Consider the following 17,511-nt stretch of genomic DNA (forward strand, 5'->3'; position numbering starts at 1 on the left):
CACTCTCTTGGACAAACCCATTCCTAATCCCTTGATTAGGATTAGGAATCAAGGGAGCCAAACCCGTTTCAAGACAAAGGACTTCATCAGTGGCTGAAATTACATTATGAAATTGATCAGAATTAAAGCAAATACCTGCAGCTTCATTTCTTTTTCTTTCTCCTTGATCTGAATGATGTGCTTGGCTTGTGCAACAGGACTTTCCCACATACAATCAGACAGAAGGGAGAACAACCGATCAATAACCTGTTTGGGAAACATGATTGAAAAACATTTAATTCCAATTAGTCACAGGTAATTTTTAAGACTGTATTTGCCATCCTGCTTACACTGCAGATAACAAAGCAACTAGGGGTTTGAAGCTGGCAACAGAAGACAGTTTCCTCTTCTTTTTAAAAAACACATCTCTGAAAACCTGTGATTTGGTACAATCCAGGTCTGATGAGGTGGCTATGGGGCCAAGAAAAATACCTCTGCCTTGTTTCCTTTTTTCAAATTATTTGGGGGGGGGGGAAATACTCCCTTTACACAACTCAAAGGCATAGTTCATACAAGCACTGAAGTGGAGAGAAAGTTGCTAATATCAATATGAAGGAGAATGTTAACACAATCATATATTAAGGAATGTAGCAGAAACAGTTCGTCCTATAGCATTTTTTTAATGTGTTGAATGAATGGCCACCATAAAAGTCTCTTGGGCACTTGACCCTCTAGCCACACAAAGGTTTTGCATCACTTTTCCAGAAAGTGCTATGTCCCAATTTACCTTACTCCACTGTTGTACATTTAAACCCTTTGGTACTTTCCAATTTCTAGCGATCAATATTTTTTCTGCCATTAACAAGCAACCTATTAAAACTTTATTTAATAACCTTTAGGTTGCTTTAGGAGGGCTTTTTTACAGGTTTTCCCAGTATTTTTGTTATTTCTACAAATATTTTATCCCAGAATTAGGCAACTTTGGCACAGTCCCACCACACATGGAGGATGTGAAGGAACTGTGAGCTGTACATCCCCCCCCCTTTTTCAGATGAACATCAGTTATCCATTTTAGCTACTTCTGTAGGCATTAAGGATCATTTTGGTATTATTTTCAAATAATTTTCTTTTAATCTAGCTAAAGTTGTTTTAATAGGACCTCTGGTCTGAGGCAGCCATGGTCACCTAGAGGAGACCGTTGTATGCTGGGCAGATCAATGACCAGATTGTCAAAAAAGCAGCTTCATTATTTTCAGGCTGTTGCTGGGGGCTGAGAAGTAACTTTTTTAAATATTTAATTATAATTTTCGATTATTAACAAAAAAGAAAATATTTCACCAATCAATCAACAATAATTCTGACATTATAAATCTCGACTTCCCTCCCCCTCTTTCTGTGGTCCTTAAAATTATTTTCATCTTTCCCTGCATATCCCAAATCGTTTCAATCTATTCTTTTTATTATTATTATTATCTGTTATTACAATAGTCCTGCTAATGTCTTCATCTGTTTGCAATATGTTTGTAAATATTCAATAAACCATTTCCATTTCTTAATAAAAAAAATTGTTATCTTGATTTCTTATTCTTTCCATTTCTGCATATTCCATTAGTTTCTGCAACCATTCTTCTCTCGTCAGGACTTTTTCTTCTTTCCATTTTGGGCAAATATTATTCTTGCAGCTATAGCTGCATAAATAAACAAGTTTCTGCATTGTTTAGGCAGCTCTGATCCCATTATCCCCAAAAGAAAAACTTCTGGTTTTTAAACAAATGTTATCTTAAACATCTTTTTCAGTTCATTATATATCATTTCCCAGTAAGCTTTAACCTTATTGCAAGACCGCCACATATGGAAATGGGTACTTTCTTTCTCTTTACATTTCCAACACTTATTTGACTTTGCTTTATACATTTTTACCAATCTACTAGGTGTTAGGTAGCATCTATGTAACATTTTCATATAGTTTTCTCTTATACCATAGCATGCTGTAAATTTCATATCCGTATGGGCTGAGAAGTAACTTAAACCGAACCACAGTTTCTCACTGCTGCAAACATAAAAACTTAAAATTTTATAATATTATAAAATATGAAGACCTGAGCCATCTGGTCATCCTCCACACCCGATTCACAAGCAGGCAGCACAGCTTCCAGAACATGTAGCGCAAGCAGCCTGGTCCTCAAGTTGCCAACCAAAGGAACACCTAGAAATGGGACCCAAAAGGAAAGTTGGCACTACCAACACATGCTAATAACATACCAAACAAAGTTAGAAATCAGTGGTGTGTCTATAAAATGGTATCAAATATCCAGAATACACAAGATAAAACGGGCCACCCACTTAAATACACAAAACATGTATAAAGAGTTTCTGTAATTATTCATTTGATGGACATGATGCAAGCTTGTATCTCCAAATGATAAACACACTCCCCACAAATAAAAAAAGACCATAGGACTATACCTGAACAACATTTCTGAGAAGCTATGTTCAGGAGCACCTCTGTCCACTTTGGAGATGCCATTTTGGACTGAATGGCTTTTGAAGAAACCACCCTTCTAAGAAAGACTAAGAAATCACCTAGATGCAACTCTGCAGCGTGCTGTTTTCGAAGAGCCACTGTGTATTTAAAACAATAAAAATTATTATTGCAAAAAGGAAAGGGATTCATATTTTTCAAAGCCCTGATTTGCATCTGCTCTGCCTGGAGAATGCCTAGGAAAAGATAACCAGCTGTCTACCCTACCATCTGCCAGCAAGTGTTATTGCTGTTTTGCAGCCAAATGATTTAATCCGCTCTGCTTTTATTGTCCACTGTCTTTATCACTGTTTTTAACTTTTTATTGATTTTATGTAAGGTGCCCAGAAAGCTTTCTCAGCTGAAGAGCAGGGCAAAGGTATTTTTAAAATAGTAAAAGAACAAATAATACACAACAAAACAGCATCTTATCCTTTTGTCGTGCAACAAAATTCTTCTTACACTAACTTTATTTCTGCTCTCTTGGACCAGATTTAGATTTATTCCATTTCATGGGTGCCTTTTTCTGTACCAGAAGAGAAAAAGTAAGCAATGGTTTGCAAAAATTTTCAATAAGAAGGATCAATAGGGGCTGTGGATAAAGATTACAACACAGGTGGAGAGACAAAATTCTCAGCAACACTTAAAGTCCAACCATTCCCTATAGTGTCAAAATGTAAACAATGCCCCCCACTAATTCTGACACTGCTTGTGAAGACGTTTTCATGTTTACATTGTCCACTCTCATTTGTTCTTTCTCAGATAAGATCATTTGCCCTCAAGTGATCTCATCTCATAGTAGTGTTGTTCTGTTCACCACATGATCTCTCATCCACTGAGAACGTGGATTGTGTAATTTGGATTGTGTAATTTGGATTGTGTAATTTGTTAACCATCTACGGATGAAGGGTAGAATAATAATAATAATAATAATAATAATAATAATAATAATAATAATAATAATGAAACAAATAGACCATATAATATTTATATTTATCAAATCCCATTAACTGTTTACAGCAAAAAGTTTCCAGTGCATAAAACAAAAATATAGAAGTCTCTGAGGAATAATTGGGGGTGTGGGCTCTTTTCTACAGCACGAAGCATGGAAACAGAGTACATGCGGGTCCCGCTATCCAAATACAATGCTTCCCAAGAAATTATTTGTTAGGTGAGCATCCACATAGCAATCTGAGGATTTCCTTTTTTTCTTTGGGAAAATTTCTAATCTGTGATTTGTCTGATCTCACATCCTCCCTCCAAGGTTTCTGCCCAAAATGGCTGCTGCCAACCAGCAAGACACAAACAAGTAAGGAAGTGGGCAAACTCCAATTGTTCAGATGTCTAAATCAGCCATTCAAGTAGTGAGCTTTGGCTCTATATTCTTTCCTCCCCTATCCCCAGCCCCAGGAATTCTCTTTTCTTTAAAAAACAAAACAAACAAACAAACAAAAAGCCAGAATGAGATTACCTCTGAAGTCTTTCTTCTCACTGTCTCCATTTGACTCTGCCTTTTTTTCTTCCTCCTCGCCATCTTCTTTTTCCTCGAATGATGCCATAAGCATTACACCAGCTTGTGACAACAGGTTTTTCAGCTGACTACACAGCAGATCCAGCAAAGACTGGACCACTTTGGGACTCAGTTTATCTGCATAAGTTCTGGGGGGTGGGAATGTGAAGATCAATTAGCAACTACGGTATGTAAAGAGGCTTGGCATTATTAGAACAGCTTTGAATCTGCAGAACACGGAGGGTTTTGCAGAAAAAGAGACAGGTATGTTGTGGGGGGGGGGATTTCATGTTCTTGTGCCTGAATGATCCTTGCTACAGACTGGCAAAATAGTCCCTGGCCAATGGTTTTCCCGATGGGACAGAGAGGAAGGACTGTATTTTCAATATGTTGTGAAGGGAGAAACAAAACAGCAAATGGGGGAGAGGGAGAGGTAGGGTGTGTGTGTGTGCGTGTATGTGTGTGTGTGTGTGTGTGTTTGTTTGTGACAGAGATTTTAACAGGTAAATTATATTCAACTGGAGTCCATCTAAGTACAGCAAACTAATATTAACACATCACACCAACAACTCAACTTTATAGTCCCAGTGCTACCTTCTGAAATATTTAACTGTAGAAATTTATTCTAATTGTTGTTAAGGTAATGCTGAACTAAGATGAAAAGTGAGTTATAAACACTCTAAATAAGTAAATAAAAACTGTTTCCCAACAAACTGAAGGTTTTATCATATCCAATTTACTACCAAGTTACACTGCAAGGACATAAAAAGTGTTGATGAACTAGCTATGGGGAAAATACTGCTTTTAAAATATCTGGGAGAGTTGAGATGATGAATGATCATTCAGAAAACAGACAGTTAATACTTACCCTGTGGTAATAGCTAGGATCTGAAGTAATCTGGTGCTGGCTACTTTTAAAGCTGTGCTGAGCTGGGAAATGCCACTTTTTGGCAAGAGCTGCAGTGGCTGACCAAGCATGGTGTCTGTTCCACATAATTGCGACAGGACATTTAACAAGCCAGTGGAAATGGCCAAGGAGACATCAACTGGCTGGTAGTGAACACTCAGGGCGAACACAGTTACCAACAGGAGACGCTGCTGTGCCTCTAATACACACATGTACACAAACACACACCAAAATATAAAGAAAATACTTAGAGACATTTCAAGTCTGCTCAGGAATTGAAAAAAAATAAGACAAGGAACATTTGACTTGTTTTCTGTTGGCAGCAAAAAACCTTGCAAGATCAAATGTGATCTTCTTACCTATGTGATGTTTATTTGCTTGGAGGGCTCTTTCCAAAGTTGCAGACAATTGCTGATAGATCTTGTGCACAGCCACTTGGATTTCAGTCTGGATATTTCTCTTAGCTGCCCTGATGCCATCCTATGGAAAAATCACATACTGTGAAACCCATCCCTATGGATATGCACTGATGTCATGCTACTTAAGGCATTTACCATGTATAATTCAGGAACTTTTCCAATTTTATGAAAGGTTGCTAATGTGTAGCATTGGCTAACTACATTTAACTCCTTTCATGACTTGCCTAATATAGGAAACAACTGTCTTTGCATTACACAATTGTCAGCACAATGTGGTTCCTATCATACGGAATCTCACAACACTAAGGAAATGTTACATTTATAGGATATGCACATATTCTGCTTCCAGTTGTCTTCTACAGTGTCTATTTACATTAGTACACCCCATTCCAGACTTAAATCCACTATCATTCCCTCTATATATGATAATCAGAAACTCTCCTTTATTGGAGGTTTTAAAACAGAGTTTGGTTGGTCATCTGTCAAGGATTATTTAGCTGTAATTCCTGCACTGCAGGGGGTTGGACTAGATGACCCCTAAGGTGCCCCCCAACTATACGATTCTATGATTCTAAGACTCTAAGCGCCACTGCTTGTGTGGCCAAAATGGCATCATATATTTTGAATATATAAGCTATCATCAGGCTTGGTGGCAACCCCAAAGCTTGCAGAATGACACACACACCCCCACACACAATAGGAAAAGAACCCAGGGACCCAAAACAACCCAGGGACCCAGAGTGGCGGGGGAGACCCGGCCAGATAGGTGGGGTATAAATAAATAATAATAATTATTATTATTATTATCATTATCATCATTATTATTATTAATGCAGCACAATGAGAAGTTGCTTTAAACAATTGACAGAATTCCAACGTTTGGCCAAAGCATCCCTTACCTGATAATGATGCAAACGGATACTCTCTCCTTTGGAGCCTGCATGTCCTACAGTACCCAAGCCAAAGCACCCAGCCAGGAACTGCAGCCTCACTGATGTGAGAAGCGAAGAGGACTGAAAGCCTGGGCCGTGTCGACTTCCTATGGACAGAGTGCTGCCTTTTTCTTCCATCCCAGAAAGCAACACCAGAATCTGATGAAGTGCCTCCAGCCTCAGCTAAAAACAATGTTTAAAAATAGTTTGCATTTTACCCCTTGGGAGACAAAGCCCTTCAAGTGCATTGATACAAATACAGAGTATAGGCCTGTATGACCCCCACATACAACAGATGAAAGTATTTTAGGAACAGAAGAACAATCAACGAAAATAAAGGAAGAGATGTGGGGAGACACTTCGCTTGCACAGCCAAAATTGCTTTCCAAAAGCAACCCCTTCCTTCCTTCCTTCCTGGCTGCATACACAACCCCACATGTAATACGTATGCATTAGGAATACCCATACAATCCCGATTGACTGACTGCTATAGTCCGGCATGTTGCTCCTTTGATGCCCAAGCAGGAAGAAGCAAACATGATGTGCTTGGGAGGTCACACCCACTTCCTCCAAGGCATGCAAGTGATGGCAGAGAGGCCATTACAGACTCATGCATCCTAGAACCTCCCTCTTGTAAAGTAACCTGAAATAATTGCCTCCCCACAAGTTACAGTTGGGCAAAGCATGTAAACTGAAAATTCCAAAGCATCTTTCATTCTACAATTATTAACTGGAATATAGGTAATTACAATACACACCTCTGCCCTCTGTTGCTGCTGCTCCATTGCGATAATATAGGCCTGGGGGCTCGTTGACATGCTTTCTTCAGGCTCCTTGAAGCCTGGAGAGCTTCCCACATCTCCGCTTACAAAGCTAATAACATTTTCAATCAGAGTATGAACTCCAACAGATTTTGTAAAATCAAAATCGGACTCCCCAAACAAACACATAGAGCTATACAGCCAATCTCTGTGCTTCAGTCGAGTCCATGAATCACTTAGTGCTTCAATTGGGCTGTGGACTGCTCCTAGAAACACACAACAGAACTTCATTAATTCCAACGCAGTGATTTTAAATAACACTGACAAGTAGTAGTGAATGGGCAGCTTTGCAACAGATGGTAAAAGGTATTCCTTATCATCTCATGCACACAGTTAGCAAAGTATACTATTCTTGAAGGAAGGTAACTTCAGCTATGTTTTTCTAGCAGTAAATCCTTAAGCAACATAAAGAAGAAAATTAAAGGCAGAAGCCACTCAAACCGCTGAAAGCTTATATACTGAATAAGATGGTAACACAAATAAAAGAAAACAGAGAGTGGTTGAGGGAAAAGAACCATTTGCCACAAAACAAACTGAGCACTCCATTTCTTCTTTAACATTCAATTGTAAAGCAAGGATTGTGACTGACCAGCATTATTAAACTATTAAGGGCAAAGCAGGTGGATGATACATAGCTTGCTTTGAAAGAAAACTTTACGCAGGTACAGGAATGGGTAAAGGGCAAGTAAACTCACACTAATTATTTCTTTTCTGCCTTCCTTCCAAGCTGTTTTCTATTCATTTGATGTGATATAGCAAACCTCCTTTTGATTTCAAGGACTCTCCCACACCCAAATTTCCAATGGGGCTGCAAGCAGTTTCTGGTCCCATCCAAATTGCTGCATAGGTTGATCAGTTAACTCATTTGGTAGCAGTATGTAGCAGCAATGCAGGGTGTGCACAGCTACACAGGGATGGCCAAACAGATGGCGAGAACTACTCCAATTATCAGATGACAGCTATGCACACCCTGCATTGCTGCTGCATACTGCTACCAAATGAGTTAAGTGTAAGCTTGCATGGAATTATAATTAAAATGGAAACAGTGACTATGCGGTAGTATTCTGTGCTTTCAAAATTTGCTGCCTGTTGCACTGTTCAGCTGAACTGCTGATAGGAAAAAGAGAAAAGCTTTGGTGTGTTGGCGATTCCAAGGTCTGTAGCTTTTCTGTGGAAGCCCCCTTTTTAATGGATTGAATGTCCTAGATGTACCTCCTAATTTCTGATGCTATCGTGAACCAATACAGCCACACGCACCAAGGCAGCAGCATCATCCAACAGATTCCTTTCTTTCTTTAGTTTGGTTTCTTCCTCAGAATGCCTCTTGGTACACTAATCTCTTGCATTCATGAAAATGTACATGAAAAACACTGGTTCACAAAGTTTAGTGTCTTTATTTAACTTGTGAGAATTGGCACAAAATGCAGCCAAAAGCAAGCTTCTGTCTTGAAAATCTGAAAGCTAAATTTTTTTGGGGGGGGGGGAATACCACCTTGGTTGTGAGTCCTGGAAAATTTGTTTGCTGTCTTGCAGACCTTTCCCACTTGGCCTGACTGACTACAGTTACAAAAGCTGAGACTGCTGAACAGACTCTTGGGCTGGGATATTGTTTGGAATTTTGCTGGGGGTGTGTGTTCATGTTGGGTTTTTTGTATCTTTATTTTAGGTTATATTGTGATTTATGAGGAAATTGTTCGGTTTGTTTTTGTATTTTTTAATGTTCTATTTATTGTTTATGTCAGGGGATTGTTGCAGCTACTCCCGAGTAAAGACGCTCCAGTCTGCTCTGTCTTTAAGAGTTTTATTGTGCATACTATTTACAGTGCAGAGACATCAGAAAACATGACTGCCTAGTCGCTCCCAGAATCTGGCAATACCGCCTTCCAGTTTCTGGTCCATCATAAGAGCTTGGGGACCCCAAAACGCCTCCCCTTCACCCTACGTCTGGGCGTGCGCCTCAAATCGGGCGCCAGAAGGGGATGCGTCCCACCTCCCCTTGGTTGGCGGGGATGTTGCTGTGACTCCACTGCGTTGCTGAGCCTTCCTTCCTCTACTGGCCGTCTGAGTCGGTGCAAGGGACCAGTAGCATCTTGGAGCCCTCCCTCCATTCCGCTCCCTCCTGACCCACTGCTGACGCTATCGCTGGGCGAAGTGCTGGTCAGGGTGACTGGGGGAGGCTCCCTGTAAGGAGTCCCCCTGACAATTTATGACTACTTTTGTTATGTTTAATTATATGGATTATGTAAATAAAATCATGTATGTATGTACCACACACAAGTGTTCAATTCTCTAACAATAATTTGGTTTCGCTCAAAGTACATAACTGCCTCGTATTTTTAAAGCCCATATTCTAATGAGTAACCAAAAACACAATCTAAACAAAAAATCACTTAATACATTTAAAATGTGGGTTGGAATTACTTTCTCTAAAATCTCAAAACTAACTACAGATCTCCATGCAAATTTAAAATGACTTTCTTCATTAAGCCCTCCCCTTTAGATGGGATGTTGTATGATTAGCACACTTCAGTTCTCCAAATTTATGATTATCCAAGTGCTTTGAGAAACTCCCAACCATTAAAATCAAAGAGGCTACTACACAAAATGCAAGCATGTAAAATAATTTGTGGTTTTTAAAAGTTTTCTTTAAAAGTGATCAAGAGAGTGTTATTGTGAAGTGACTCTGAAAGGACAAGAGAAAGAGCTGGTGCGTTTTTTTAAAAAGATGGTCTGAACACATCTAATTCAAGGCATCCTGCATATGAGAACAGAACAAAGCCACAGTTCATCTGCATCAGCCAGCGTGCTGCTGTGATTAGAGCAGTGGTAGACAACATGGTGGTCAGGGATAATGGGAGTTGTACTCCCAACAATATCTGGAGGGTTCCATATTGCGTAGCCCCAGGTTAGAAAGTTGGGCTAGGGCAATTAAAACCCATTTTCAAATCCCTACTAATCCATGATGTTCACTGAGTGACTCGAGGCTACCTGTTACCTTTTACTTTAATCTACCTTGCAGGGCTGTTCCAGGGATAAAGGGGCACGGAACAGAAATCACCTATATTGTCCTGCACTGCTTGGGGAAAGAGTGGGATTTTTAAAACAAAATAAATTACAGGATTATCATGGGGGGTGAGTTTTACTATGATGTTACTGTGTTTGCTCTGCCTGGAATTCTAAAACTTGTTTACTCCCATTTTAAGCCTTCTTCACTAGGCCCTTAACAGTTCAGTGGGAATTATCCGGTGCAAAAATGAGTCATATAGAGGACTGAAAGTGGAGCAACAAAAGATAAAGTCAGAGAAGGAATGCTTCTTAATAGCAATTGCTGGAAACTATAGGAGGGGAGAGTTTTCTTGTGTTTGGGTCCTGGTTCTTGTTTGCTGCTGTGAGAACAGCATGCTGGACTAGATTGGCCTGATCCAGCACCACATTTCTTATGTTCAGATGAAGTCCATGTGAACTACTTCTCCACAAGGCATAAAAATCCCAAGGAACAGGATTTGACAAGCCTGGGATTGCAGAACAAGGTGGTACAGCAGATAAGAGTATTAATGGTAGTATGGTCATACTTTTGAATTAAGTTAACAAGACTCCTCAAGAAAGGTTTGGGGGAAGCTGCCTGTTTTGGTTTAAACAAGCTATTATATTACTTGCAAGTACAGTTTTTCATGCTCAAACCCTGTAGTTTGCCTTTCTCAGTATTAAACTGGCAGCGAGGTCCACTCTCTAGGGCAGCATTCCCCAACCTAGTGCCTTCCAGAGGTTCTGGACTATAACTCCAGGCCAGCACAATGGTGCTGACTGGAGCTGATGGGAGTTATAGTCCACAAAACATCTGGAAGGCACCCAGCTGATGAAGGCTGCTCTAGGGTCACATACAGTAGACCTTTTGCAGCCCTTTCAGTGGAGATGCCAGCCAATGAACCTGGCTTCTGAAACATGCCAAGTACACGATTCATTGATCCTCTCAATGTTGATCCCCTGAACATAAATTCTTATACATTCTTATAACTTGAATTTTTAGTGAGCGGTTATGCCTATAACTACCTGCCAACATTAGATGGAACAAAAACCCCAGTGTTTACTTGTCCTTAAATGCCAGGTTCTAGTAATGAAATTTTCAAAATGAATGTGGAACAACTGCTACACATATTTTATGTTTTATAAAGTATGTAGGCAAGCTAGAGAGAGAAAATAAAATCACAACATGCCGTCATGTACTTGCTTGGAGCTCTTCTTTTTTCTGGGGCTCAACTGGCCAAAAAGGAGTAAACACACTACCACACAAGAATCAGAAGACAAAGAGAGACATTGGGTACAGAAGACAACATTCAATCTGCATTCTGTCCATACATGGAAAACAGCTTTAAGAGGGGGAAATGTTTGAGCAACGTTCATGAATGTGCAGCTTCTCAAACTTCCTGCAGTGTAAGGAAGTGATGGGGTATTATTGCACCACTTCATATCCCATTGCCATGTGAATGCTTAAGAGGAGTTGTGCAATAATTCATGAGGTGACATTCACACTTGAAAAATGGCAGTGTGTTCTAAAGATAGAGTGTTAGGCAGCAGGTTGAGCTTATCAGATAAGGCAAGAGCTGCCCCAAGAAGATGCCTCTCCATAGGAGTAATTAAAACTAGGAGTAACTAAGAGCTGGGAATAAACTCACTCATCCAGCCAAAGCCTGATGAAGGGTTCAAGTCCCAAAGATACTTTCCAAGGAAAGCAGAGCAGGGACAAGGGGAGCAGACATGAGCACAGAACTGAAGCAATTTTTTGACCAACCTCCCTGCTGATTCTTTCATCCTAGCTCTGTGTTGTTTACACCCTATGGCAACGGTTCTCCAGGATCTCAGTCAAGGGTATTGTCCAGGATAAATCACCCTTGCAACTTGCCCACTCTTTTGGGTCCAGAAGCAGGCAAAGAGTGAAATTGCTGCACTAAATGGCTGGAGAAAGCTCTCATAGTTCTTTACCTTCTATTACAGGTATGTCAAAGTGTGGCTTTTCAAATCGTCTTCCAGAGTCTTGACAGACATGCTGCTCAAAAGGCATCTTACCTACCATTACCAGTAATCTCCTGCAACACAGAGCTGCAGACGCAACTTGACAACACTCTGGAGCACACACAGATTCCAGGGAGCGTGAACTGTGTGTGTCTCCATAATTCCCTGCAGTATAGAGGGGCTCTATAGCAGACCAATCAACACAGAAAGATTTTCTGAGACTTAAGAGTTTCAAGACCACTACTCTAAAAAACTGGCTTTTCTACACAAACTATTACCTCTCTTTCTATGGGATGATGCCAAGTCCAAATCCACATTTCGTCTTCCACTCTATAGTGAATAACAATAACAAAAAAGAGTGTTAGTGTTATACCTTATTTATTACATTTATACAATGTCTACCAATGTACTCAAGTTTGTTCGCGTTGGCTTTCAATTTAACAGACACAACACAGAAGGGGCAGGCTTGGAAGAGAAAAGTAAGCAAAGGCAGATATCATTGGCTACTGTATGGGGAAGTTCTGGGAAGGCATGAGCCAAATGATCACAGAGAGGCCTTCACTGTCTTGCCTTTCTCTGATACTGTGAGATGGAATTCCACCTAACCAGCAAACAAAAAGGTAACTCTTTCATTTATAAGTTATATGCAGCAGCTTACTACCAGAGTAAACAATTCCAAATACAATATAATGAACACAAAACATAGTGGGGCACTTCCGAAAGACAACCACCTCTATACTTGGAAGCATTCCATGCTGAACTTGAACACATGTTTTTGCACAGGTCTCTCAAATTTGAAAATCATACCATGGGCCAGTTCTCACATAATCCGACCTAGACCATGGCATGCTGCTAAGTGGATAAGCAAAGTGTTGGTCTCACATATTCCTGCTTCTCTTCTCCTACTCTTGCATAGCTAGAAGGGAGACTTCTGCTGAGTCTGCATTGCCTTTAAAGAGATCTTGGTCCTAACATTACATACAAACCAGGCACCCAATTTTAAAACAAGTAAGTCAATTAACTTGACATTTGCTATTCAAACCCATGGTTTGAAGTTACTTTGTCATGAGACTGACCAGCTTGGGTTCATCATGCTGCCACTGACACAACTTTAACACTAAATATTCTTCTGTAATCTGTGGGATTGCCCACATTCTTGATTTGCCAAGTTCTTTTGAATGTCATGCCTTGTTTTCTCCTAACATATTTTTAAGGTAAGCAAGGCAGTTCTTTGCACAATGCCATGAGTGGCTTTTCAAACTTCAAGGGAATTTTGAAGTCAACTTGTGAGGAAACAGAGCAGGGAAAAGAGGGTTGAAATTAAGCAATGGCAATAATTAGATCCCACTGCATGTAAACTCCCCATGCACACTTTGGGGGCGATGGCTTGCCCCAACCTACCTATAAAGTCCTGAGCTGATGTGAAAGCAGATCCCACTGCAACACAGACTCACAACATTTCAAGTGCATCTTCAACAGCTGAACCAGCAAGAGTGACATTATGCAAAGCTTTAAAGTATTTCACCTACCAGTGAATAACCTTCTTCATCCGATTCAGGCTGAGATAAATCAGATTCACTCCGTGATTTCATCAGTTTGTAACTTGAACTAGAGTGGACTGAGCGACTCTCTGCAGTAAGGCTTTCACTTCTGTTTCATGCAGATGCAAAAAAGAAAAGATAATAATTGAAGATGATAAATGCTCTGGAAACCAAGCCTTATGAGGAAGGAACAGTTGAGGGAATTGGGTATGTTTAGCCTTGTAAAGAGGAGACTGAGAGGAGATATGATAGCCATCTTCAGATATCTCAATGGCTGTCCCATGGAATCAATGGACTCAAATCAATGGATTCAAGTTACAAGAAAGGAGATTAACATCTGACAGTGGAACAAACTCCTTGCAGGTTTTTAAGCAGAGGTTGGATGGTCCTCTGTCATGGATGCTTTAGTTGAGATTCCTGCATAGCAGGGGGTTGGAATAGATGACCCTTGGGGTCCCTTCAAACTCTACAATTCTATGATTCCCTAAGAGCAGGCAAAGTGCAGCTCCTAGGGTTTAACATTATGCACAGGGAAGTCTGATGTGCCCATAGAATGCTCTCTCAAACAAGGACTTCCCCTTTCACCACAAATTTTAGGGACAATTCCATGCAGGTCATTTGTATGGAACTGACCCTGATGTTCTTTCCATGAGCTTTATTTTGTTGTGTGTGTGTGTGCGTGTGTGTACTCCAGTTTTCTATATCAAAAGAAGCTAGCAACCAGATTATTTCACATAATTCCACAAAATCAGCCAAAAACTCACACAGCAACAACCAGAAACCAAAATGCTACTGGATCATTTGAGTCTTAAGCACTTGAGTAAGAGAGAAAGCCTGGCATATTCCACCACCACCCCGCCCATCCCTTGGAGCTCATTGCACAAATTAGGCACTACCAAAGGAAAGGGCCTGACTCTAAGACCTGCCCAATGTACCACTAACTGCCCTGGAGCAAACAGTAGGACCTCTGAAGCCTATTGTTAGGATTTGGCAGGCTTACCCTACCTTAGCAGATTACTGAGGATCTACTCAGCAAGGTTTCAAGAGCTGCTGGCTGCTCTTGTGCACAGTTCATTAATCGCACCTGGTCATGAGTCCAATCCCTTCTGCGGTACCAGTTGATGGCTGTTGCAACTGCCCTTCCTCCCTTCGTTTCTGCAGCTCCTCAATAACGGGGCTGACTCCCAGAATCAGCAAAGCACACCTATGGATCACAGAGTTGCAGGCAGCTGTGTACACATCTTGTCCCTCGGGAAGGTCTCTGCTGACTCTGCGTTCTTGCTGGGACTGAGGGGACTGGTCATCCATTCGAGCCCCTGCCCCACCATTTATTCTCTCTCGGTCTCGACTGCGAGCTACTTCACGGGCTGATAGGAAACATTGAAAGATTTCTGTAACATGCAACACAAAAACAAAGGTCTTAACTTCTAGGCAGAGCTCAAGGGCTGTAAAAATTATTCAGATGACTTTTTTCATCACAGATAAAACTCCGGTTGAAGGCCCCTTTCATTTTAATGGGACACTCTCTGAACAAGCTTCTGTGGAATCTTTTTCCAAACTTTACTTACTGCCAGCTGTCATAACTTCATGCTCCCTTTCTTCCTCTTCCTCTTCTTGTTCTGGGTGCCCCTCTTCTCTTTCTCTTTCTGCCTGCTCTTCCATCTCTGCTTCTTCATCAATGGTCCGAGTAAAGGGGTGCTCTTGGGCATCAATGTCCAAAGAGTCTGGATTTTCTGACATCTGGGATAGGGGAGGGGAGAGGGTAAGGTTCAAAGATATGAAGAATTCATTGCTTAATAAGAAGTATGTTCTTTAATCAAACCAGGGGCAAGGTTCCTCAGGCCTGGAGGCCAAATGCAACCTTCTCTCTACCTGGTCCCTGGAATTCTTCCTTAAGTCACACACCCTTTCTCACAGCACAGCTGGAATGTGTCCTTGAATGTGATAGCACTTTGTTTGCCTGGAGGGTAAGTAGAAACCTGACTTTTGTTTTGGAATACAGTGGTGCCTCGCTAGACGAATTTAATACGTTCCGCGAGTCGCTTCGTATAGCAAAAAATTCGTTTTGTGAAGCGGCTCCCATAGGAACGCATTGAAGTGCGGTTTCCCATAGGGTGCCTCGCAAGACGGGGGGGGGGGAATCGTCTTGCAAAGCACCCTATGGGACGGAAAAAAATCATCTTGCAAAGCGCGCCATAGGAAACTTCGTCTTGCGAGGTACCACTTTCGTTTTGTGAGGCATTCGTCTAGCGAGGTACCACTGTATAGTGTTCTGTACGGGGGTAAGAATCACATCCACCCACTTCTGCCTCTGACCCCATCCACCACTGGCATGTGGCTCCCGGAAGGTTGGGTTCAAGCTGGGGAAAAATCTGCCCCTAAATTAAAAACAGGAAACAGTAGTGATTGTGCTGAACAACAGCTGACTCACACAGTCCTTTCAGGCTGTGGAGCTGAATTAATAGCAAAATGGTAGTGGCAAAATTGCTTTACCATAAGCACAGGTCACAGGATGACTGCCCCTGCAAAAATGTATGAAGCGATGGAGTACTAATTCCACTATCTGTGCTTGTGTGACTGGATGCAGACAATAATTTTATACTTGTGACGATAATGACAAGGGTTTTTTTTGTGGAACCTTCTAAGGGGAGGGGCAATGCAAGAGGAATGGCACCAACATGTCAAGTCTGTAACTGCTTTGGCAGGAGCAGAAGAGCAGAAAAAGATCCTTGATGAATCAGATCGGGAAATTTCAACTAGTCCAGCAACCTCCTTCTTAAGAACAAGCAAGAAAGGAAAGCAGGCAAAAAAGCGTCCCTGGCTTAGAGCTAGAAGATCCCTTTTCCTCCTTCTCAAAGCAGTTTGACCAGGAAGCAGAGAAGCATCTCCTGAGTCCAGTTGAAGGAAGGAACAGCTACCAACATATGCCTTATAAACCACTCCCCCACAATTCAAAGCAGTAGGCAAATTATTTTAAAAACACAGCTTTATTTGCGGTCCACAGAACCCCCCCCCCCAAAAATTAAAACATTCTGTAAAACAAAGGAATGTTTTTTTTAAAAAAAACAAAACAAAACCCTAGCTACAGAGAAAACAGAACCAAGCAAAATTTTGAAACTGAAATAAATATACTGGGCACATTTAAATAGGATTGAAAGTGAGCAAAACTGTAGACAAAGGCTCACATAATTGTTGGTCTCAAAAAAATAATCAACTATGCAGTCTTTCATGTTAAAGCAATTTTCCTACACTACATAAGAAAGAGGAGCCGAAGAGCCAGTCTTTAGTCTTACCCATCTATCCCTTGAAGACGACCTAGTCTGAATAAGCTCCATATTCTTGCAAGCAAGCAAACGACTCCGCACTTTATACACACACCGATATACTTCTACTAAGGCTTTGCCAGGCTGATACCTAAAAGACACAAAAGTTACATTAGGCTAAGAGGACAGGAAATCTCTCTAACACAAGGGAGAAAGGTCTCAAAATGCTTTTTGGATACTTGCCTGCTCTCACCACTTGCTTGACTAAGCAAATTTGTATGTTTCAGGAGGGCAGCAAGAACAAATCTAGACACAGTATCCAAAAGTGACTCACTACTCAGGGTGGCACTATCCCAATCTGAAAGAGGTAGGGGGAAATGAACTGATCAGTTTCCTGAAATATTCACAGTTCATCATCATCATTCTTTATTCGACCGTCAGTCAGGAAATATTCAGAGTTAAAACAGCATCAAATTATTCAGCCATATTTCAATCATTCAGCCTGCATTTTTGCCTTAAACCAGGAGTAGGGAATCTTTTTCACCCCAAGGGCTGCATTCCCTCAATGGAAAACCTTCTGGGGATGCATGCCAGTGGTGGGTGGAGCC

General features: G+C 41.0%; 1 protein-coding gene across 11 annotated transcripts in view; it reads right to left on the bottom strand.

Annotated features, from left to right (window-relative positions):
• The window catches only part of HERC1 (HECT and RLD domain containing E3 ubiquitin protein ligase family member 1), a 119,514-nt gene that overhangs the window by 62,606 nt on the left and 39,397 nt on the right, over positions 1-17,511 (bottom strand). For 10 of the 11 annotated variants that reach the window (XM_035130891.2, XM_035130895.2, XM_035130893.2 and 7 more), the window contains exons 20-33: positions 17,147-17,261; positions 16,934-17,054; positions 15,209-15,380; positions 14,725-15,031; positions 13,629-13,749; positions 12,378-12,429; positions 7,027-7,295; positions 6,236-6,451; positions 5,277-5,397; positions 4,879-5,116; positions 3,972-4,159; positions 2,446-2,601; positions 2,079-2,185; positions 136-246 (exon numbers count right to left, since the gene is read on the bottom strand). In XM_035130891.2, coding sequence (XP_034986782.1) covers positions 136-246; positions 2,079-2,185; positions 2,446-2,601; positions 3,972-4,159; positions 4,879-5,116; positions 5,277-5,397; positions 6,236-6,451; positions 7,027-7,295; positions 12,378-12,429; positions 13,629-13,749; positions 14,725-15,031; positions 15,209-15,380; positions 16,934-17,054; positions 17,147-17,261 — 2,294 coding nt within the window. The remainder of the gene's footprint in view (positions 1-135; positions 247-2,078; positions 2,186-2,445; positions 2,602-3,971; positions 4,160-4,878; positions 5,117-5,276; positions 5,398-6,235; positions 6,452-7,026; positions 7,296-12,377; positions 12,430-13,628; positions 13,750-14,724; positions 15,032-15,208; positions 15,381-16,933; positions 17,055-17,146; positions 17,262-17,511) is intronic. The other variant, XM_035130896.2, reaches the window with a different exon arrangement.

This window comes from Zootoca vivipara, chromosome 14 (genome assembly GCF_963506605.1).
Source record: "Zootoca vivipara chromosome 14, rZooViv1.1, whole genome shotgun sequence".
NCBI classification, from domain to species: domain Eukaryota; kingdom Metazoa; phylum Chordata; class Lepidosauria; order Squamata; family Lacertidae; genus Zootoca; species Zootoca vivipara.